The sequence below is a fragment of the Pelobates fuscus genome, chromosome 8, assembly GCF_036172605.1.
Source record: "Pelobates fuscus isolate aPelFus1 chromosome 8, aPelFus1.pri, whole genome shotgun sequence".
Taxonomy (NCBI): Eukaryota; Metazoa; Chordata; class Amphibia; order Anura; family Pelobatidae; genus Pelobates; species Pelobates fuscus.
In genome coordinates, this window is record NC_086324.1 from 157,107,906 (window position 1) to 157,130,494 (window position 22,589).

Here is a 22,589-nt window from a genome sequence, read left to right on the forward strand (position 1 = left end):
GGCTTATCCACTAAGTTTCCCAGGACACATATACAGACTGATGTGCAGTGCAGGAAAAGCACTGCCCCGCAATGTGGATTAATAAACTGCAGGGCTCCTCTCTCTGAATGATCACTAGTAGGATTTCAGCATGTGGGCTTAGTATGTGTCCAGATAAACATGGTGGACTCGACTAGCACAGGTAACATTGTCAATTGGCGCTACTGAGCAGAAGCAGGGATTTCGATACGACTGAGCATTGGTTGGTGGTTCTTTGCCATAATGCCAATATATACCCAGATACAAGTCCTGTGCCAAAAACAGTTCATATGTACATCCATCTGCATTACTTGGGCTGTAAGTAACATTACCTCCATACAATGAACAGGGATTACCATATTCAATTACAAAGTGTCAGTAATAATGACTATAGAGCACCACCTAGTTGTGAATTTAGAATATTACCAATGCTTCTACTTTTTGCCAACGCAGCTTTTATACTGAACCCTTTCCCTGCCAATTCATATTGCAATGCACGGCATATAATTAAAAGATTTCAGAGAGGTCTACATTCAAATTAAAGGCTGGCACAGAGTTTAGATTAATATTCTATACACAGTGGCCTTATTTTTTCCGGAGGTTTTTGGAATTGAGAAGTGAGTCTTACACGTTCTTTGTGGTGATAAATACTGTACTTGCGTTAACTTTTTTGTACAAAGCTGTAGGGACGCATCAGAAGTAATTCTTCATGAGATCAACATTGACCCTTAGACGACTTACTTGTTTTACCATAAACCCATCTGCTAGCATAGAGGTTCCCCAACCATCTGTCAATAACGGTCAGATGTGCAGGGTTTAGGAAGGTCTTAAATCTGTTCCAATTTGCATTATAATATAGCCTGAACTACTGAGGGTCAGCGGAGACACACAGCACTAGCAGATGCGTAGCTCTTTGGGTCAATCATTTGGACTTTGATATCTATGATCTGAATTGGCTTATCAAACTGCTCATTTAAGTGTATAAGAATCAGAAAAATGAAATAATAAAATACACTATTAATCAGAACTTTGATAGCCAAGAGCAGCAGTTGTTAAAGTTCCATGATTCTTGGCAATAGTAAGCTTAAAACAATTAGAATGGAAACCCAAGATCTGGAGAGTTACTGGTTGGGTTTTAGTAAAATAAAACCAACGTATGATTTGCCACGTTGTACTTTGCCTGGACATTTTTACCATGAGCATAGCTTTACGTGACAAAGAATCATACAAATACAAACAGTTACATACCAAACATTGCCTCTACCAGATCCCCACCTATGTCAAAAAATGGAACTATATACACTTAGGAAAACAAAGAGCTGTAAGTTCAGTACTGCCATAAATATAGACTTTACTGATTTTTGCCCTTAGCTGATGTTGGGTCTACATTTGCCATAATCCATGATAAACGTTTCCTGTTTCGAATCTGGTAGAGAAACAAGGTTCAATGGAGTCTCACTGTAAACTGTAACCAAATCTCTACGCTGCCTCTTTGAGATACGGGAAGACTTTCAAAACGTGTCTGTTCTATGATGTGACTATTTGTGGATGGCGTGGCCTGTGTGTCTGGGGACAAAATGACATGTTTACAATTCTCTGTATATACTGTATTTCCTGAAAGAACAATCTGTGATTGTGTATTTTCAGTAGTGTCTTGTGTCAAACTGTAAGTTGTTTTCTGTACATTACAAAAGAATAAAATTAAAATTAAAAAACAAAACTGGAAAATGTTGCGGCTTCTTTATCTGTTGTGTGTCTGGTCAAAGCAGGATACAGAGCTGCCCATGGTTAATACATGGCAAGCTTGTTCATATTTAAAAAAAATAAACTTTTTTGAAGGTGTCTGTGTGCAGAGCCTCTGGCATGTTTGCTATGTAAAACATTTGCTTACCTCATGGGTCGTCAGCCTGGTCCCTACAGTTTAAGATTTTAGGTGGGCGGTGGTGGGTTCTGCAGGTAACGCCCGGTGGGCCTCGATGACCATGGACCAAGGCCAGCAGGGGAGATCATTTCATCTCCCCTGCTGGCCCATGCAGAGCCAGCCTTGCTGTAAGCCCTCTCGGACTGGTGATGAGATCAAAGATCTCCCTCACTGGCCAGCTGGCACTTAGTTCCAGCAGAGGGAGGGAAAGACCTGGGAGGCTCTGTGTCCCTCCTGCGAGCAGGCTGGTTGGAGCGTTGCCGTGCGTTACTATGGCAACGCTCCGATACAGTGCTGTGCACGCAGGAGGTCAGCCTGCAGCCGGAGGAGCTGCAGGCAAAAGTGAACATGCCACCACTGGACCACAAGGGCTTGCAGACTTATGTCCCCCCCTCCCTGATAAAAGGTAAGAAGAAGGCGGGGGGGGGGTAAGATAGATTTTCACATCTCACCCACCTACACACAGCATAGACCCTATGCACCCTTCGCAACACACACACACACACACACACAAAGTAATAGATTAATTTAAATACATATTTATTTTTAAAAGTCCTTTCTAAAAAAAAAAAATATATATATATATATAAAAAAATGTAAACAAAAAATTGCACTTGCGCTATAAAATTGGTTACTGCGGCACTGGTGGGCAGTAAGGAAATTTTACCATCAACAAAGATACAAAAATGGGCGATGGGTATTAAAAAGTTGACTACCCCTGGTTTACATGACACGTGGAGCCATGCCTCGATGGATTGAGAAAGTCAGCTAATGAGTTTAGATTATCACTGGCGCCAAACCTTCCAGATCCGTGTGGCTGCCCAGGACGAGGATGATGAGGCACCCAGGGCAACAACTTTGCGCTAAATAATGAACGATAAAAAGGTGCAGAAAGACTCTAAAAGAGGTTTCCCAATACTCTTCAGTGGAGCAGGTAGCAAAGAGAATGGTGGATGTTTATCAAAGTGTTCTTGTTTATACCATAGTAGTCAGAGGACCAAGGTGGGTAGCCTAAGTGGGAACAAATTACCTTGAAATTTCTCTAAAAACTACCACCTTCATAAACACCAAAGGCAGTGCTAAGTCATACAAGCCTCCACAGTCCGCGAAGAAGTAACAAAAATAAATGACAACCGTATAAAAATAAAAGTTAGAACCATAGGACAGTGACGTTCCTGATGTGTGTTCCTTTTCACCTTTCGGAGGGTAAGTGGATAGATATGGAGGACTTCCTGATGTCTCCATGAAGATATAACTATATGTTTAATGTCCCTATTCCACAAAGACCGACTGTCCTGTATGATTACTACTTCAGCATATAGGACCCCTACATCCGTATATTCCCATATATGGTCTGCCTCGATAGCTCCCATAGAACAGAGAATTCCCTAAAATTAACTTGCATAATTGGTCTGTTACAGGTCTAAATGAGCCCCAGTTCCTATCCTTATAATCCAGATACATTTCTCCCTTTATAAATACTTGGGAACTCAGCATTTTCTTACCTCTTCCATTGATTTGTCAGACAGAAGTCAAGTCTAACTTTTTTTGGATAATAAGTGAAACTGTCAAGGGTGCCAAAAAACATTTAAATTTCAAGCATACTAATTGTTATAGCATTACATTAGATCTGTCCAATGAAATGAACTATAGTTAACCTTCCATGCAAGTTTAATGACTTTATATAGTCTACATTCCCATCTAGCCAAATATAAAAGACACAAAAACTAAAATAAAAAATAACATTAAACTACGTAGTTTAGAGATACTTATGAAAAATATATATCAAAAGGCTCTTCTACAGGCTCCATCCACATTGGTGATGGATGCAATTCAGCAGATATGATTCAGAAAGTTAGTCGATATTGTTTGAATACTGGATGTTAGACAAGGAAAACACAAAAAATTTTTTTTTAAAAATAAACACGAGACAAACTTTTTTTTCTGCATTTTGCTTTTTGTGTTTAATTACAAGGAAGCAAAGAGGAAAGACAAACTGGCAGCACACTTGATCTTTGATGTAGAAGTGATTTTCTGAATTTTTATTGTTTTCTAAAATCACTTGTTAGTCAACAGGTGTTAGAAGCACCATAAGTATTTAAACAATACACAATCAGTTCCAGAAATGAAAACCCATAAAAATAAACTAACGTTAATTTACTGGCAAATGTTCTGCGGTAAATTCAAAATGCAATGTGTATTCAAAAACTATTTTCTTTTTCTAGCCAGTTGAAAAATGTGCTCAGACGAAGTCTTTGCATTGAAAGGGGGTTTATATACAAATTTTAAATAGATGCCAATTTGTGGTTTAGTGAATAAAGTAATTTGAAGTCATTTGTGTGTGAAGTCCAAATGGATGTTCCTACAAAATGAAAATTAGATATACAGAGCATGGGTAGACGTCTTCCGCTACTGATTGTACGCTAGCATGCTACCAAACAGTGATGCCTGGTCAAACATCTTATCTAGAGCAGTCCAGAGCTGCCGAGTCTCAGATATGACACATTATGTGCAACACAAATAGCCAATAATGTACACTGCTGTAATACCTACAGCATCCGTAGTTCAAGTATAAGCCAAGTTATTGTTCTGATCGTTAATAGACTGCATTATGATGATTATATACCCTAAATTACTTTTAAAAACTGGAAAAATTGTGGAAAATAAACCACCCTAGATTTACTATAATAAACTAGTATCACCAAAAGGACTATGGGAGTTTTAAGGTAAGAACTTTAAAGTGACAAAGTCGAAAGAAGGAAAAAGTGGAAAATGCAAAGTCCGTCTCTCGCTCTCTGCACTAGCATCAAGCACAGTTCTGTAAACGAACAGGACAGCAATAGGGGTCAGTTTAAACAGCTGACAAGCTCCTTTGATGCCCTGTTTTTGGTGGTTCATGGTAGCAAGATATAAACATGAAACGGAGCTACAAGCTGTGAACACCTGGTCTCCACATTAACACAGGCTACACTGCAATGTTATAGACTCCAAACACTGGGGCAAAGATTCAATGCACAACAAAATTTAAATTAACACTTTTGGTTCTACAGAACCCATTACAGTAGTCTTCATGTGAAGACAATACTGGGAAGGAATGATGGTTGTAAAAGGGATTTGAAAACTAACTAGATCACAAATGCATGATGGGCAATATACTGACAGCGTTATTTGTCCTATCTGCTTGTCCACCTTTGCTTCCCGAACATCACTGACCAATCAGATGATTGGATAACTTTCTATTTGAAAAAGAGAACCTAAGGAACCAATTTAAATATTTTTCTTGAAATTGCCTTCAAAGATTTTGTGACTTGCCCTCATTTTCTCTCCTCTTCTGTTCAAAAGATAAATGTTGTTTGATTCTACGATCCTTTTTATTTAAATATACGTTATAAGTGTTCATTTCTCTACAATCTTATGGAAGCGGCTGTCAATGAGTTATAATTATCTGATCTTGGAACTCCAAAAATCTCTTCACCTGCTCGGAATCATTACAAGGGCTATTCTAAATACCATAACTATTGCAGTCCTCTGTAGTGGTTATGTCAACGTGTACGGTACACAGGTCTGTTCCCAACATTTTTTTGTTGTTTTTTTAAAGCAGTTTATCAAAGTTAAAAGAGAAACAATATTAATTCCTACTGTACTTACATGACATTCATTAGCTGAGCTTGTCAGTTGACAGCTTAGACAATGAATGCCATCAGAATTCAGAAGGAATTGATATTCCAAGAGTGGAACTTCTGCAATATGCCAAGTGATGTGCCCAGAGGACCTCTCACAAACCGTTCAACACAGAAGTGGGAGAGTGCCACTAGCACCATGAAATCTACATCAGTCTTTTGTGGTTATGGCACAAAGAGTGCCCCTTTAATGCTATGCCTTACATTGCTCTGGCCGTTACACTTTAAAGATATTGTTTTTAAAAGGCCAGAAGCGATGATATACTCGGTATCATAGCTTTTTCTTAATGTAAAATGTTTACTTTCAGAAATAACAAAAACTATTGTTGATTTTTTTTTTTTTTTCTTCAATTAACGTATTGGTTGCTGGTATTCTGGATTTAATCCATTAAATTTCTTTAAACAGACATGGCTCAATACAGATTGCTAGCAACCAGCTTACTTAATGCTTGAAGCCAGACAGCTCTCCACTAGTGTATTTAATTAGCCATGTATGTGTATATAGGTTTGTGGCCGATGAACGGTCTGTAGTTTGAAAATGGTCAATAATGGGATCTCCATACAGCAATTCCAGAGTAAAACCATGGGGCTGTGAACTATTTAGATTAAAAAATATATATATATAATTTCGAAACATCTCTTATTTTACACCAACACAATGAATACCCTTTTTTTTAGTCCTTTAGGATGGTAGAGCGAAGTGCAAAACACTCTGGGTCATTTAAATAGAGGTTCTTTATTTTGCCCTATTAATACCACTCAGATCACTGCACTGAAACTTTCAATCATTCTACTTTGGGTGCCTGGTAAAAACCTGGTACAGGCGGATGCCAAGCAGGTCAAATCCCTCAGCCCAGCTCTTCACTTTCAGAGCTTTTGCGTTGATTATATCGAAATGTAATTTGGCCGCCGAGCATGGAGAACGGAAATAATCTTTGTACTGCCAGGCAGCAAACCACAGCCAGTTTTGGCTATCATGAGATCTCTTTGACATTACTGGTATTATTCTCCTTCCTACTGAGTGTAGACTCACACTGAGCAGAGTGAACTTAGCTGATAACTCTGCTGATGGCCTGGAGAGAGGGGAAATCATTATCCTCTATGTGCAAAGTTTTATGGTAGCCAACATCCCTGGGGGACAGCACCTGGCTGCAACTCGGACAAGTGGAATAGTCCAGATCAGAAGTGTTGGAGTCTGTTTTCCAGGCTCCCTTCTTGCCCTTTTTGGACTTGTTGGAGACAGACTTGTCTTCGGAAGAGGAATCCCGGTGAGCAGAGAGCAGCTCCTGCTGTTTGGCCGTGTCAGGAAGGAGGACTAAAAGTTCATTGAAGATCAGACTAAAGTTCTCACCGAGTAATGTGCGGCAGCTTTTATAATACTCCGAAGCAGATATAAGCCCCTGTACAGAAAGGTAAACACAAACAAATGTTTACACAAACAACTTCAAAAGACACATTCATGAGGCACAGAGTAGACACATGATAACAATATATAATTCAATTCCTGCACAAAGAAAGAATGTTTCTCATCGTGGAGCAGGTAAGGCTTGGAATAGACAGTGATGCAGACTGGAGCCATGGGCCCAGCAAAAAGGTGTGCAAATAGATGTACAGCAGACAAAACCATAAAACAAGATCCTTGTTTTCGCAATACATGTATTTTAACATGGCATTTGATCCACAGATAACCTGCCTGCAATGCATATATGAAATATCAAATCGACATGTTTACGATCTACCGATAATACTATCAAACATGAAATATAGAAAATAAACACATACAATTTTGATGAGTATGGTGCACAAGATTAAAATATCTTAAATTAAATGAAAACTACACAACATATATGTCAGTCTGTGGATCAAAATACACATGCTATTTAATTTGATTAGAAGCCAGAAACACCAGTACATATTATTCAAATAGCAACACAACCTATATGTGTACCTGTCTGAATTTGCCGGAGTGGGATTTAAACTCATTGAACCTTGACTCATCACTGTCTAGAAAATCTTTGATGGAATTGATCAGGTAGATGTTCCGTTGCTGAAAGTTTTCGGGTACAAGGTAGGCCCTCGTGCAAAACGTTGATCTGAGAACAAAAGAATTGCGCTTAGAACAAGCAAGAAATGCTAGCAAAAAGAATGTATAAATCGTAACTATTAAAACATACACAAGGAGGGCAGAAAAAAGTACAACAATTAAAATTTGTCTTTATTTTATACATCTAATACTTTAACATTTTAAAGAAACTTTACTCTTTAATTTTTTGTAAAAGTAGACAGGGTTTCCATTAACTCAAAGTCACCAGTCCGGATAAAATTGGTGAGGGAGAACCCCAGGATTCAGTCCTAGGACTGCTTCTGTGTACGGATGATCGTGTTCTATAAATCAGTGTTGGAGGAGGCACCAGTGTCTATTAGCTTGCCAAGTCATCATTTAGGATGTTCTCAAGTGCTGAACTACATATACCATAATCTAAGGGGCATCATTTTATACAGTAATCAACAACACACCCATATAAAACAATAAAAAGCAGATAAACTGGACACCACACTGAGACTAACAAACATCTTCAATCTATCAGATATTGGGTAAAACTCGGTTGATGGCTAGTGATGTCACTATATACAGCCCCAATTAGATACCTATATAGAGTGTAATGGTGATATGGAGAGAGGCACTGAGGCTAGTGGTGTTGTGGAGAGAGGCACTGAGGCTAGTGGTGTTGTGGAGAGAGGCACTGAGGCTAGTGGTGTTGTGGAGAGAGGCACTGAGGCTAGTGGTGTTGTGGAGAGAGGCACTGAGGCTAGTGGTGTTGTGGAGAGAGGCACTGAGGCTAGTGGTGTTGTGGAGAGAGGCACGGAGACTATGGTGAGGCCTAATAGAAAGCAGTTGCTGTTAGGGGATTCCATCATAAGAGGTGTGGTGATGGACAATGGTGGTCTTGTGAGGTGTCTTCCCGGAGCTACTGCTCACAGAGACGTATCTGTAATATTGTTAAGAGAGCAAAGCAGGAAGGCGAATTGGATGTACTTGTCCATCTAGGGACAAATGACTTGGCTTGCAATGAGGTTTCAGAGGTTAAGGACGTTTTTAGTGTTTTTGCCAATGATATACGGCAGGTTGCTTCCACACTGTCATTCTCTGAAGTTCTGCCTGTGCATAAGACTCAGAACGACAGGCGGATGCGTATTAGGGACTTTAACTTGTGGCTTGGTGAATACTTGGTGTCGGGAGCAAGGATTTGGCTTTATTTCTCATGGTAGATCTGTTTAGAATGGAAATAAACTGTACAAAAAGATGGTTTGCATCTTTCTCAAAAGGGAACAAATGTTCTCAGTGAGCAGTTCAGAGGTTTTACTAGGATGTATTTAAACTAGGAGGGGGGGGGGGGGGGGGGCAAAAGGGTGAATCCATGAACTTGTGGCAATAATGGCAACTGATAGTGTAGATTTAGTCGCTGTTACTGAGACATGGTATAATGAGGAAAATGACTGGGACATAGCAATACCAGGGTACTCTTTATATAGAAAAGACAGGGAAGGCAGGAAAGGGGGAGGGGTGGCCCTGTATGTGAAGGATAGCATAAAATCTAACCTAATAAAGGTTAGTGAGGCGAACATAGAGTCCATTTGGGTTACGTTAGAATTTGGTAATCACACAGTAACTTGTGTAGGTGTGATTTATAGGCCCCCAGGACAAATTGAAGAGTTAGATAATCTACTAGTTTAAGAAATAGCTAAAATGACAATGAAGGGGGAAGTTATCATCATGGGTGACTTTAATCTTCCTGATGTGAATTGGAAAACAAAAATAGCTACTTGTGCCAGGAGCACACATATTCTAAACTCCCTAATGGGATTGTCTCTAAAACAAGTCGTTGAGGAGCCAACTCATGAAGAGGCCATACTAGATTTAATGTTAACAAATGGAGATTTGGTATCAGATATTACTGTAAGTGTAAGTTAAAGGATCCAGTGATCAGTCAGTGTGGTTTAATATAAGAACAGTGACGGAGTCACACCACACAAAAACAAAAGTTTTAGACTTTAGAAAAACAGACTTTTCTAAAATTAGAATATGTGTAAAGGAGACATTATCAGATTGGAGCAATTTAAATGGAGTCCAAGAGAAATGGGATTATTTAAAAGTTGCACTACGGAAGGCAACAGAAAATTGCATTAGGCTTGTCAGTAAAAGCAAAAAATTCAAGAAACCACTGTGGTACTCCGCAGATGTGGCCGAATAGTAAAAAACAAACAGTTAGCATTTAGTAATTATAAAAAAACCCAGAGTGAGGAAGACAGAATGACCTATAAGATTAGGCAGAAAGAGGCAAAGCAAGTTTAAGAGCTTCCAAATCACACACAGAAGAGAAAATAGCACAGTCCGTAAAAAAGGGGGACAAAACTTTTTTTAGATACATAAATGAGAAAAGAAAGGAAAGTTAGTTAGATTAAAAACAAAAGAAGGAAGGTATGTAGATGATGATAAAGGTCTAGCTGACTGCCTCAATTAATATTTTTGTTCGGTATTTACAGATGAAAATGAAGGAAAGGGACCTCAGTTAAGAAAAAGGATAAATGAGTCATTTATTACACGTGAGTTTACAGAGGAAGAGGTTCTATTTCAACTGTCAAAAGTAAAGACAAATAAGTCAATGGGACCTGATGGAATACACCCAAAGCTATTAACCCCTTAAGGACACATGACATGTGATGATTCCCTTTTATTCCAGAAGTTTGGTCCTTAAGGGGTTAAAAGAGCTTAGTGGTGTACTAGCAAAACCATTCACATATCTAACCAATCATTGTTAACAGGAGTAGTCCCAGAAGATTGAAAGTTAGCGAATGTTGTGCCCATTCACAAGAAAGGTAATAGGGAGGAGTCGGGCAACTATAGGCCAGTAAACCTTACTTCAGTAGTGGGGAAAGTGATGGAAACCATGTTAAAGGATAGGATTGTTGAACATCTAAAAACACAAGGATTTCAAGATCAGAGACAACATGGATTTACTTCAGGGAGATCATGCCAAACTAATCTTATTGATTTTTTTGATTGGGTAACAAAAATTATAGATCAGGGTGGTGCAGTAGACATTGCTTACCTAGATTCCAGTAAGGCTTTTGACACTGTTGCACATAGAAGTCTTATCAATAAACTGCAATATTTAAGTTTGGATTCCAATATAGTTGAATGGGTAAGGCAGTGGCAGAGTGGCAGGTAACAGGCAACAGAGGGTTGTAGTCAATGGAGTATATTCGAAGCTTGGGCTTGTCACCAGTGGGGTACCTCAGGGATCTGTACTTGGACCCATTCTCTTTAATATTTTTATTAGTGATATCGCAGAAGGTCTTGATGGTAAGGTATGTCTTTTTGCTGATGATACTAAGATATGTAACAGGGTTGATGTTCCAGGAGGGATAAGCCAAATGGCTAATGATTTAGGTAAACTAGAAAAATGGTCAGAGTTGTGGCAACTGACATTTAATGTGGATAAGTGCAAGATAATGCATCTTGGACGTAAAAACCCAAGGGCAGAGTACAGAATATTTGATAGAGTCCTAACCTCAACATCTGAGGAAAGGGATTTAGGGGTGATTATTTCTGATGACTTAAAAGGTAAGCAGACAATGTAATAGAGCAGCAGGAAATGCTAGCAGAATGCTTGGTTGTATAGGGAGAGGTATTAGCAATAGAAAGAGGGAAGTGCTCATGCCATTGTACAGAACACTGGTGAGACCTCACTTGGAGTATTGTACGCAGTACTGGAGACCGTATCTTCAGAAGGATATTGATACCTTAGAGAGTTCAGAGAAGGGCTACTAAACTGGTTCATGGATTGCGGGATAAAACTTACCAGGAAAGGTTAAAGGATCTTAACATGTATAGCTTGGAGGAAAGACGAGACAGGGGGGATATGATAGAAACATTTAAATACATAAAGGGAATCAACACAGTAAAGGAGGAGACTATATTTAAAAGAAGAAAAACTACCACAACAAGAGGACATAGTCTTAAAAGGACCACTCTAGGCACCCAGAACACTTCAGCTTAATGGTGGTCTGGGTGCCAGGTCCAGCTAGGGTTAACCCATTTTTTTCTAAACATAGCAGTTTCAGAGAAACTGCTATGTTTATAAATGGGTTAATCCAGCCCTCAAAGCCTCTAGTGGCTGTCTCATTGACAGCCGCTAGCGTGATTCTCACTGTGAAAATCACAGTGAGAGCATGCAAGCGTCCATAGGAAAGCATTGTAAATGCTTTCCTATGCGACCGGCTGAATGCGCGCGCAGCTCTTGCCGCGCGTGCACATTCAGCTGACGGGGCGGAGAGGAGGAGGAGAGGAGGAGGAGAGATCCCCGCCCAGCGCTGGAAAAAGGTAAGTTTTACCCCTTTTCCCCTTTCCAGAGCCGGGCGGGAGGGGGTCCCTGAGGGTGCACTCTAGTGCCAGGAAAACGAGTATGTTTTCCTGGCACTAGAGTGGTCCTTTAACCCCTTAATGATCAAACTTCAGGAATAAAAGGGAATCGTGACATGTCACACATGTCATGTGTCCTTAAGGGGTTAAATTAGAGGGACAAAGGTTTAAAAAATAATATCAGGAAGTATTACTTTACTGAGAGGGTAGTGGATGCATGGAATAGTCTTCCAGCTGAAGTGGTAGAGGTTAACACTGTAAAGGAGTTTAAGCATGCGTGGGATATGCATAAGGTATCCTAACTATAAGATAAGGCCAGGGACTAATAAAAAGTATTTAGAAAAAATTGGGCAGACTAGATGTGCCGAATGGTTCTTATCTGCCGTCACATTCTATGTTTCTAGGCTATACAGGATGAAACCATGAACAGATGCAGTACGGCAGCTATTACTTTATTGTGAGGTTTCATTAATTTTACAAGATTTGTGGAACTGAGGTAAACTACATCTCCAATAAGCTACTGGAAAGAGGGGGGTTTATGGAATTAAAACAAAAACACACCCCACATTGGTATATACACCAAGCAGAGGCAACCTTCGGCACTCCAGATGTTTTGGACTACAACTCCCATGATGCTTTGACAGCATTATGGGTGAAGTAGTCCACAACATCTGGAGTGCCAAACTTTGCCTATCCCTATCACATACCATTGTGGTCTGGGAGGTGTGTGCCAACTACAGAATTTCCAGGTCAAGTGCTATAGTTCTGTTAAGAGTTGTGTTTTTTTTTTTTTTATTGTATTATTTTTGCTCTCAAGGTAGTCAGGCTGCTTCTGGTTTACTTTACAATCTGCATCAACTTGGTAAATGCCGAAAATTCAAAGAAGCTTTTTTTGAAATTTAGGTTTATACTTTTAAATGAATCATTAGGAGTCTACTCAAGTCTGCTGCAGTAGTATTGCCGTTGTCCACTTACTCTTTGACCGGTTTGGCTTGCGGTTCGGTGGGCTGTGTTATGGGAGAGATATTGCTGAAGCCTGGAGGTGGTTTTCCAACAGATGTCGATAGACCAGGGGGTGGTGCTATAGGAGCTACTGTCACAACTGGAGAGAAACCTATCAAACAAAAATAAATGTTACACATGCACTGTGTGGACACAATAAGCTAGGAATTAGGAGCCAGCAAGCTGTAACGTGCCGCCAGTGATGTAACCTGTAAAGATCTGAGCTGTTCTATCTTCAATGCACATCACTGCGTGGATAAAATGAACAAAGTGCTTTGATTAAAAGAACACTATATAGTGTTAATTATTACAAAACTATATTCCTAACACTATATAGTGCCCAGCCTATACTGCATGAAAAAGGTGACACCGATACTGTAATTAAGAGTAATAAGGAAAAGAATAGGGGTAAAAAAAACAACAATCCCACTAGTAACAGTTTACCTGGTGGTGGCAACCTAAACACATTCTTGTTCACCAAGGCTGGGAATTCTTCTTCTTGTAAAGAATATTGAGGCCCAGATACCGCTGCTTTTTTGAAACCAGGTGGATCACTCAAGATATTGATGTTCTCTGACGCCTTCTTTTCAGTTGGCCCGTTTGCCACAGTGTTGGATTTATCACCAAGGATGGTACTGGCAGGCGGAGTCGGCGTGCGCTCAATCTCTGTAGCGTTTTCCTTGAGGGACGAATTGCCAGATTTGTCAAACATTTGTTGACTTGTGATGGAGTTGTTTTGCTTCTCTGACCCAACTCTTTTCTTCTTGCCCACCTTAGCAGAGCTTTGAAGCGGTGATGTGGTTAGCAGTTTGGAGATGTCAAACATGGTGGGGGCATTCCGGAATTCCTGTTGAGTGATTCCAATGCCATCATCCTCCTCTTCAGAATGAGAAGACACTTTTGCTGTTTTTTTAGAGGCTGGCTTACTAATGGTGGGGTGCGAAGTCTTCTTCCCAGCTTTGTTGGAAGAAGTCACACTAGGGGCTGTGGGCTTGGAGGGGTTTTTGGAAGAGCTGGCAGTCCATGCAGAAGTCACAGACGACATTGTTCTGTTCGTTTGTAGATTGGACACCAAAGCTGGAAAATCTTCTTCCTGGAATCTGTTTGATGACCTGGTAGATGCAGTGTATGCGAGTCCCGAGGAGAAGGCTGGAGCAGAGGAAGTGCTGGAGGATGAGGTAGTGTGGGAGGAGGAGGATGATGAAGTGGAAACGACTGAGAGACTTGGAAAGTCCTCTTCTTTCAGTTTAACTGGTGCTGGTTTTACAGAGCTGCAATTAAAAAAAAAATTAGATCAATAGAATTTTTAATGATCTATTAAAATTCCTTCATAATCTGTATATTAAAAGAAACCGTGGTCATTGTTTCTGCTAAATAAACATGACTAGATTACAAAATAAAAGTAACGTAGAGGCAGTACAGAAGGCTATAACATCAGAATCTATGCATGATGGGAGCATCTTAGCAGCTGCACTTCTTCAGCACGCTATTAGTGACGGCATCAGTTACTGAGCTGTGCACTTTAATTTGCAATGATAGGTAAAAAATAGCTAGTAATACTAACAGCAGGACACCCTTAGCATATTAATGTTTTAGTGCTGTCCCTGTACTCTCAAAGCTAACATTTATAGTCATTTAAAAAAAAAAAAAAAAAAATGTATCTAAAGACAGCAAAGAACACAAACATTTAGAGTATTCATTTAAGACACAATAGCCCGATTTCATACAATATATTGAGATGTGTAATTTGCGGTTAAGAAAGATTACACAAAGTGCATATAAAACATAATTTTTTTTCTGTATAAATCTCTGTGTAAAGAAAACAAGTCACATTTAAGTTTTAAATTGAGTATGCAGAGAAACTCTTCAGTGAGTTGTTGTAGAAGCTTTCACCTTTTGGCACCCAGTGCGATAATAAAAGGGCTTTCATTCAGTTCAAATTTATCCCTACAGGTACTTTGCTAGGTCAAATACATTGTACCATTCAAGCAACTTAAACAAACCCCCCCATGTATCCATGTACATCACACAACTAACCAAATCTATTAGGCCTTACAGCTTTCAATATAATCATACATCAACAATACCGCCGTCACAGATAGCCATGGTTATCCTTAATGGAATTTCCTACCTCAACAATGGTGCGGTAGCTGTGAAAAAACCAAACACAGGAAAATCCTCCTCAGTTAAAGTACCATTGGATACATTCTGCGCCTTCGCTGTCTCTTTAGGGCCTAGAGACAATTGGGGAAAATTACAAACAAGTACCAGTAAGAAAACGCTAAATTTTCATCCAATTTGAAATGAAATAACTGATCCTTCTTCATATGAACACACAGACATACCTGCATTGTCAGCTGGAGGTTTGGGGGTTAGTTTGGTCTTTCGTCCCTCCTCAGGTTCCCGTGTCTCCTCCCTCCTGTACTTGGAGCTTTCCAGACTTTCTAGTGGTTGCTTCCTTCCAGTTTCCTCTTGACGCCGGGCTGCTACAGATGCTCTCACCGCTGCTGCAACCTCCCGATCTTCCTCTTCCCTGCAGGTTTTAAATTACAGATCAATAAACACTCTTTGATGAATGAAATATATACCAGTGCATGTCTTGTGAACATCATGTCACAAAGCATTCCACAAAATCAGCACAACAGAGACCATGTACGAAGAGCAACGCGGTGGCAATGTACTAGAAGTGGAGCTATCTCCACGGAAACAAGTGCAGTGTTCTTTCCGCTTGGCCAAAGCACCATGGAAACCAACACTTAGAACTTCGCCCTAGGACTGCTCTTTACATGTAAACCTAAGAAATCTTACAAGACAAGCATTTCCTGAAAAGTACACTCACCTTTTATACCGCCAACTTCCCCTTCTGTTCTGCTGTCCTCCACGTGCTCCACCTCTTGGGACTCTTACATGTCTATTAAACCTGTCCACCTCTTCATAATCCTCGCCTCCAACAACTCCTCCTGTAACAAGAAAGTTATGATCGCCAGGTGAGAATGAAGTTTGATGATCTCAGCCTAGGGGGCAGAGCCAGCCGCGAGGAGACCCAGGCGGCGCTGGAAAAAGATGAGTAAAATCACATTTTTAAACAGGGGTCAAGGTGGGGCAGGGGACCCAAAATGGCTTATTATACTTATAGTGTCAGAAATACAGGTTTGTATTGTTGTCATTATGGTGCTCCTTTAAATGGCAGTGTGCTGAGCTTGGGATTTTTTTCCCCCAACTTCAATTTCACTTTTTTTTATATAATTCTTTATTTTTATAGTGCATAAGTTTAGTACAGTCACGCATGGGGTACCCCGAAGGCAATCCACTATCGCATTATCAACTTTTAAACAGAGGGGAACATGTTTAGTCTAGCACATTTTTATGAAATTAGAGTATATAGTGAACATTAACGATTTTCGATGTTTAGGCATACATATAACATTGTGTGACCTCGCTTAACTTTAATTTTACGTTTTTAATCCATATCTATTCACAGTTTAGTAGATATTCCACACTGTCCTTACCTTCATTTCTGCGATTATGTCGGGGAGCATAATTAAACTGGAGGTCAATCTGCCGGTTCTGCCTGGCTTCAGCGCGGCTCTTACTGTGACATGATGTCTTGTGTGCCTTGTAGTCTATTTCAGACCGGAAAGCATGCGTGAACTGCTCAGTCCTGCAATTATCCTCCTCGCATAAAAAGTGGCTCTCACGAAAATGTTCACGAAGGAAGGAGTAATCACTTTAAAAAAAAGAAGTATAAATAAATTTAAAAAAAAAAGAAAAAAAAGAATATATTAGCTTAGCGTTATTTCATTTATTTTACATTTGATGCTTTACTGATATGAGAGGCATGTCAAACTTTGGGCTATACTCAATAACCATGGACTACTGAGAGTGGATTAGAACTAGAGCTTTTATGTGTAAACTAATGGCTGAAAATATCTCCTACAACTTTGGCAACTGGTTTGAGAAGCACTTATTTATGCTAATCAGACAAAAGTATATCATGTTAAAGATGAGAGATCATACAAAAAAAAAAAAGAGAAACAATATTAAATGTGTATCTTTGGTGATACTACACAATACAACATTGCCATCTTGTGGGGAGGAATTATATGACTGTTAAACATTTTCACTGTTTTTAATCCACGACAAAAAATTGGAAATCATAGCCAATACCACTCTAGTGCATTAGTTTTTTTGTAGAATGTGTTATGAAAGCTTTCAAACCAAAGCATTGCCCAAACCAAAGAATTACATAATCTATATTGATATAAGTACTGCACTAGTCAGGTGAACGGAATTGAAAGGATGTGCACGTCAGATTAAAAGGATAATGCTTAACCCCTTGAGGACACATGACATGTGTGACATGTCATGATTCCCTTTTATTCCAGAAGTTTGGTCCTTAAGGGGTTAAAGGAACATTACAGGCATGAAAACGACTTTAGTTTAATGAAGCATTCCTACTTTTATGTCCCGAAATGCATGCATTTTATAGAAGACAAGTAAAGCCATTAGTTAATTCTCATCAATGTATTTTTTTCTGAATGACAAGGAAATTAAATCTGATAGTATTTTGATCCACATACCTGTAGTATTCCTGGGCACCATCAGAGTCACAAAAATGACAAAAATAGTGGTCCCGTCGCAGGTGTTTCAATAGCTCGTCATTGTCCAGATAACGTTCATCGCAGAACTTGCAGAGTGGATGCCCACGGTGAGATGTGTCTTCTGGGTCACCGTGTATGCGGTGGCGAGCCAGGTCTTTGCGGTTATACCACTTGCGCTCATAGGTAAAATTCTAGGATTGGTAAATTAGGAGCGAATTCAGTACAATATATGGGATGGCAACTAACTGAATTATCAAAGAACAAAACACTCATTTTAATACACTCAATCACACTTCAGTAATATCAATAAAAATAGGCAGAATTAGTTTATTCACCAAGCAGGCAAGTAATAAGATATCAATGAAGCACTGCAATCAAACGTTCAAAAAACTATTGTGTAATAAAAAATATATATATATATAATCATGCAAGAGTGGGAGGTACAAGGAGAGCTGTAGTGTTTATGGTACTTTAAGTCCCCTGGTGACAGTCTTCCAGTTATATTTTTTGTGAGATACTTTTAATTGGAGCTGTAATCCAAGGGTTCTATTTTTTGTTTATAAAGTGTTTTGCCATGATGAGGACATAAAGCTATCCAGTTTAAGGGAGACTTACCTTTAAGAATTTTACACACAGTTTACAACAAAAGAGCTCGTGGTTCCTTCTCATGTGCTGTTCTAGGTCAGGGAAGGCATGAAACGGTCGGAGTTCAGGGCATAAGGTGCATTCATGTTGTAGCAATCGCCTAAACAGTGGATACAGAAAGTGAAACATTCAGCTCATGAGAAAACAGAGGCCAGAATTACCCAACTGCAGTAGTTCCCAAAATAGACTCAATCATTACAGTAAGCGATTATTAGCTTGTTATATTGACTTCTCTATTCAAAATCAGTAAGGTGATGGTCCACACATAACACTCCAACATGTTCTCAGTTTTTCCAGAGGACAGTCAGGGAGACACATGGTTACTATAGCAATTGTCAGTGTAGCCATCAGCCTTTTGGGTGAGAGAGATATGCACACACAAATTGTAGCTCTTTTGCTGTATGTGATCAGTATTAGTCATAGTACCAACAGAAAAATTAAATCACAGGCAGAATTAAGACCCACATAATCCTTCCCATTCTTATTTCTTCCAGACATTTCATTTTTCCATCAATACTATGATTAGCACTGATCACAGAGAGCAGCACCTAGAGGCATACCAAGTGCTCGATACTACAGAAGAATAAATACGTAATTGAACCTAAGTTTAAACATTGTTAGCAAATGTACAATAATAATTTGGACCAGTGTCCTTTTAACTACCCTGCTTCCCCGACAGTGGTGTCAGGCTTCTGTATAATAAACCTTGCTGCAGAACAGTCAATAGCAGTTTAGGTATTTAAAGGTACAGTACAGAAATGTTAAAATAAAGTTGTCATTACCTGAGTTGGGCAAAGATCTTTACGTCGTTTGAGTAGATGTCATACCTCTTCTCGCTATGCATTGGTTGTGTGTTGAGGCTTGAAAAGGGAGCAAGCTGTTTAACAAAGATCACCTGTGAAAACAAAAGGACGACATGCAGCAAAACATAACTGGCTAAACACACTGTTGACGGTCATATTATAAACAACAAGTCAGACAAGTCTCATTTACAGAGCTAAACAAACACTGCCAGGTAATTATATTTACATACAAGGCTGTGCTACTAGGAAAATTAAATTGACATTCAAATTTAAAGTGTTTTTTTTTTTCAGAATTTTTGGTTAGAACAGTGTATCTTTGTGAATCAAAACTACATACTATGCAGAAACGCAAGCAGTTGCACACATTCAAAAATCTATGTTCCTCTACGTGTAGGTAAAGCAAAAGATGTAAACTGATTAAAGGAAAACTTGACAAGGAATGAAACCGTGGCCCTAGATTTATCAAATATACTACAGTATAACTATAGTCGGTGTCATCATTGTTTTTTTTCCAATTCTATTAGGGGGGCAGGCGGTCCCCTTTTAGATGAGGGCCAGATTAAATGGGCAGTGTCTGCTTCATCTCATTGAACTGGTTAGTGTCTGGAATCCCCATGGTGTCAATTCCATTCAGCATTAAACAGTTTGTAATGTTGTTATTGTTCAATGAAAAGCTACTTTGGCTAATAAGGAAGTATTCACCTCTGCAGGAATGGCCGGCTGTGATTGGTTGCGAGTGTCAACTGACTGTATGAAATATGACTACAAGAAAGTGTGTAATCCGTGCTATAGCCACACCTTCAGAAGGGGCCAGACTGTGTGTGGCCAGGGACCCTTATTTAGTGTTAAACTGCTCTGAAATGGTTTAACACTGAATGGAAGGACGGTGCTTTAATACCTCCATTCAAAGAGATTTGATGATTATACTGCCCACAGTGTCCCTTTAAAGGGAAACGGTCATCAAATGTACAATTTTAGCCTTCTGCCTTCTTTTGGGATATACAAATTGCTACATGCTTTATTTCAAAATAAAAATGTACATTAGTACTGTGTTTTCGTTTAACACTAGATGAATGTCAGTGACCACACTGACAATTAACGGTGGTTGGACAGGCCAAGAGAATCATGAGCCGCTGAATAACCAGTCACTAGTTCAGCTAACAAAACGGTTTGAAGGGTGGCAGCACCACACAGACCTACGCTTTATTGGTGGATTACGTAAGCAATGAATGGAGAGTGGAATGGGCAGTGTAAAAAAAAAAAATAATAATTTTTAAAAAAATTGCAGATTGTATCCCATTGCAGTTAGTACAATTTCAGCTGAACCTGGCATTAGCCAAAAATGCTGGCAAATGCACAAAGTACAGCTCATCACAGAGTTGAGATACACACTATAAAAATGACGCACAGGGGACCAGGTAATCACCCATTTACATCCAAACTGCATTGTGCGTGGCTTCATGATGCACTGCAGGCTAGCAGAAATGTGCTCAACCCATTCAACGGATCCAGCAGAAATGCTAAGTAAAGATTCTGTAATCTATAAATATATGTGTGTGCCCTAAATAGCAATAGGTGCAGACTTAGATAAACACATAATGGCAAAAATGCAATAAAACAAAAGTGAACTGAAACATGTGCAAAGTTGGGACATTACTTTTATTATTTAAAGCAGAATGGAAGCATTTATTGTGGTGCCTTATAAATAGCTTCTTATCGAAAGGTTTCTATACTTACTTTGTCCAGTTCCTCTCTGCACACAGCACAGTACTTCTGTTCACACAATACTCTCATCTTAGTAGAACAGCGGTAGCAGATAGGGTGATCACACTTCCCGACAGCATAGATTTCCACCTCTTGACAGCACAAAACACAGTTATGCTCAAAGTCCATGGATTTTCCTCTCTGAGAGGCCATATTTGTAAAACAGAAAAGGTGTAGCTTTGGGTAGAAGTAAATAATCTGAGAAATTAAATAAACTAGTCACAGGAGCAGATATCCTATGTCCTTATAAGGCCCAATTAATTAGAAAGGATGGCAGAAAGCTGGGTGATATGTTGAAGACCTCTAGGAGAAGGTGTACTAAAATAAAGGGATCAGGACAGCAAGAGAATCTGAGACAGGAGTGAGAAGCTGGAAGGGGTTGGGACAAAAATGGATAATGTGGAGAATTGGAGAAAGGAGGGACAAGTTGCAGGAGAGCTGGGAGACAGGAGAGAGAACCTGGAGGACAGTTGGAGAGAAGGGGGAAGAGCTGTTAAACAGGTGGGAGATGCTGGGGGACAGCTGGAGAGACACGAGGGAGAAACTAGGGGGCACTTGGTGATAGGAGGGAGTAGCTGGGGAAGAGTTTGGACAGGAAGGAGAGGCTGGTTGAGAGCTGGGGCAAGAGGCAGAAGTGGGGGGGGTTAGGGCAGGAGGGAGAAGCTTGGAGAGAGTTTGGACAGGAAGGAGAGGCTGGTTGAGATATCGGGCAGAGGGCAGAAGGAGGGGAGTTAGGACAGGAGGGAGAAACTAGGGGGCACTTGGAAGCAGGAGGGAGAAGCGTGGGGAGAGTTTGAAATCAGACAGTTCTAGAAAGGTTGAGGTCTGTAGGAATTAGACTTCCACAGGGTCTGGAGAGGAGTGGGAGATAGTAATGGGGGTCAAGGCTTAATCAGGGTCTGTAGATATAGGGGGGGGGGAGAGAGAGGGATTAGTAATTGGGGTCTGGCTATAATCAGGGTCTGTGGATGTAGTTGGGGGTCAAGCTGGTGGTCTCTGGCTATAATCAGGGTCTGTAGGTATGAGGGGTATAATCAGGGTCTACACTGAGCTCTCATTAACACAGTACAGGCTGGGGGGGACGGACTATAACCAGGGTCTATAGATGTAAAGGGGTATTATTAGGGTTTCTATATGTAATTGGGTGGGAGGGTATTAGTAATAGGGTATTATCAGGGTCTACACTGAGCTCATTAACCCAGTACAGGCCGGGGCGGGGGGTATTATCAGGGTCTCTATGGATGTAATGGGGAGGGTGGGAGGGTCACGGGTAACCCAGTAATAGCCGAGCAGGCGGCTGCCCGCGGTGACAGGAGGCCCCTGGGTCGGAGTGTATGGTGGCTGAGCGCCCGTGGCCCCTGGGGTCAGCTGGGGGGCCCCTGCTCCTGAGAGCGTTACAAGTCGCACGCTACCGGCACGGGGAACGTTACAGCCCTGACGCACTCTTCCGGAAAAAGCACCACAGAGTGCAAGAAGAGCGGCTAGAGCGGCCGCCTTGCAGCGTGCCGCTCATGCCCGTGGAGGACAGAGCTCGCTGGTTCTGAGTGTAACCAGGCTGACTCGCTCCAGCCACAGGGTTATATTTCTTATAGGCTTCCACAAAGCATCACGGGAAATGTAGTCCGCAACAGAGGTGTCATGGCCTGCTATAGAAATGACTGCATGTATTAGCATTTTATGTATAAGTAAGCACCTTCCACATATTACTGAATGGAGTTATATATATATTTA

The 22,589-nt window shown here is 40.3% G+C and overlaps 1 protein-coding gene and 1 long non-coding RNA gene across 2 annotated transcripts in view; one reads left to right on the forward strand and one right to left on the reverse strand.

Annotated features, from left to right (window-relative positions):
- The window catches only part of LOC134571854 (uncharacterized), a 618,817-nt gene that overhangs the window by 315,262 nt on the left and 280,966 nt on the right, over nucleotides 1-22,589 (forward strand). The window lies entirely within an intron of this gene.
- Nucleotides 6,337-22,393, reverse strand: ZNF598 (zinc finger protein 598, E3 ubiquitin ligase). The gene is made up of 12 exons (XM_063430470.1): nucleotides 20,832-22,393; nucleotides 19,074-19,186; nucleotides 18,262-18,391; nucleotides 17,626-17,837; nucleotides 16,555-16,772; nucleotides 15,885-16,005; nucleotides 15,387-15,578; nucleotides 15,177-15,326; nucleotides 13,490-14,316; nucleotides 13,019-13,157; nucleotides 7,568-7,712; nucleotides 6,337-7,019 (listed from the first exon to the last, which is right to left on the reverse strand). The coding sequence occupies exons 1-12, from the start codon at nucleotides 21,009-21,011 to the stop codon at nucleotides 6,669-6,671; spliced, it is 2,778 nt and encodes a 925-aa protein (XP_063286540.1). The 5' UTR covers nucleotides 21,012-22,393; the 3' UTR covers nucleotides 6,337-6,668.

Bases quoted from the DNA above. Each gene is read 5' to 3' on its own strand.
- ZNF598 (XM_063430470.1), bottom strand. From the start codon at position 21,011: ATGGCCTCTCAGAGAGGAAAATCCATGGACTTTGAGCATAACTGTGTT. The intron at 15,579-15,884 runs GTGAGTGTACTT...TAAAACCTGCAG, and splicing joins GGAAGTTGGCGGTATAAAAG to GGAAGAGGAAGATCGGGAGG. The intron at 7,713-13,018 runs GTAAGTGGACAA...TTTTGTTCTCAG, and splicing joins CAAGCCAAACCGGTCAAAGA to ATCAACGTTTTGCACGAGGG.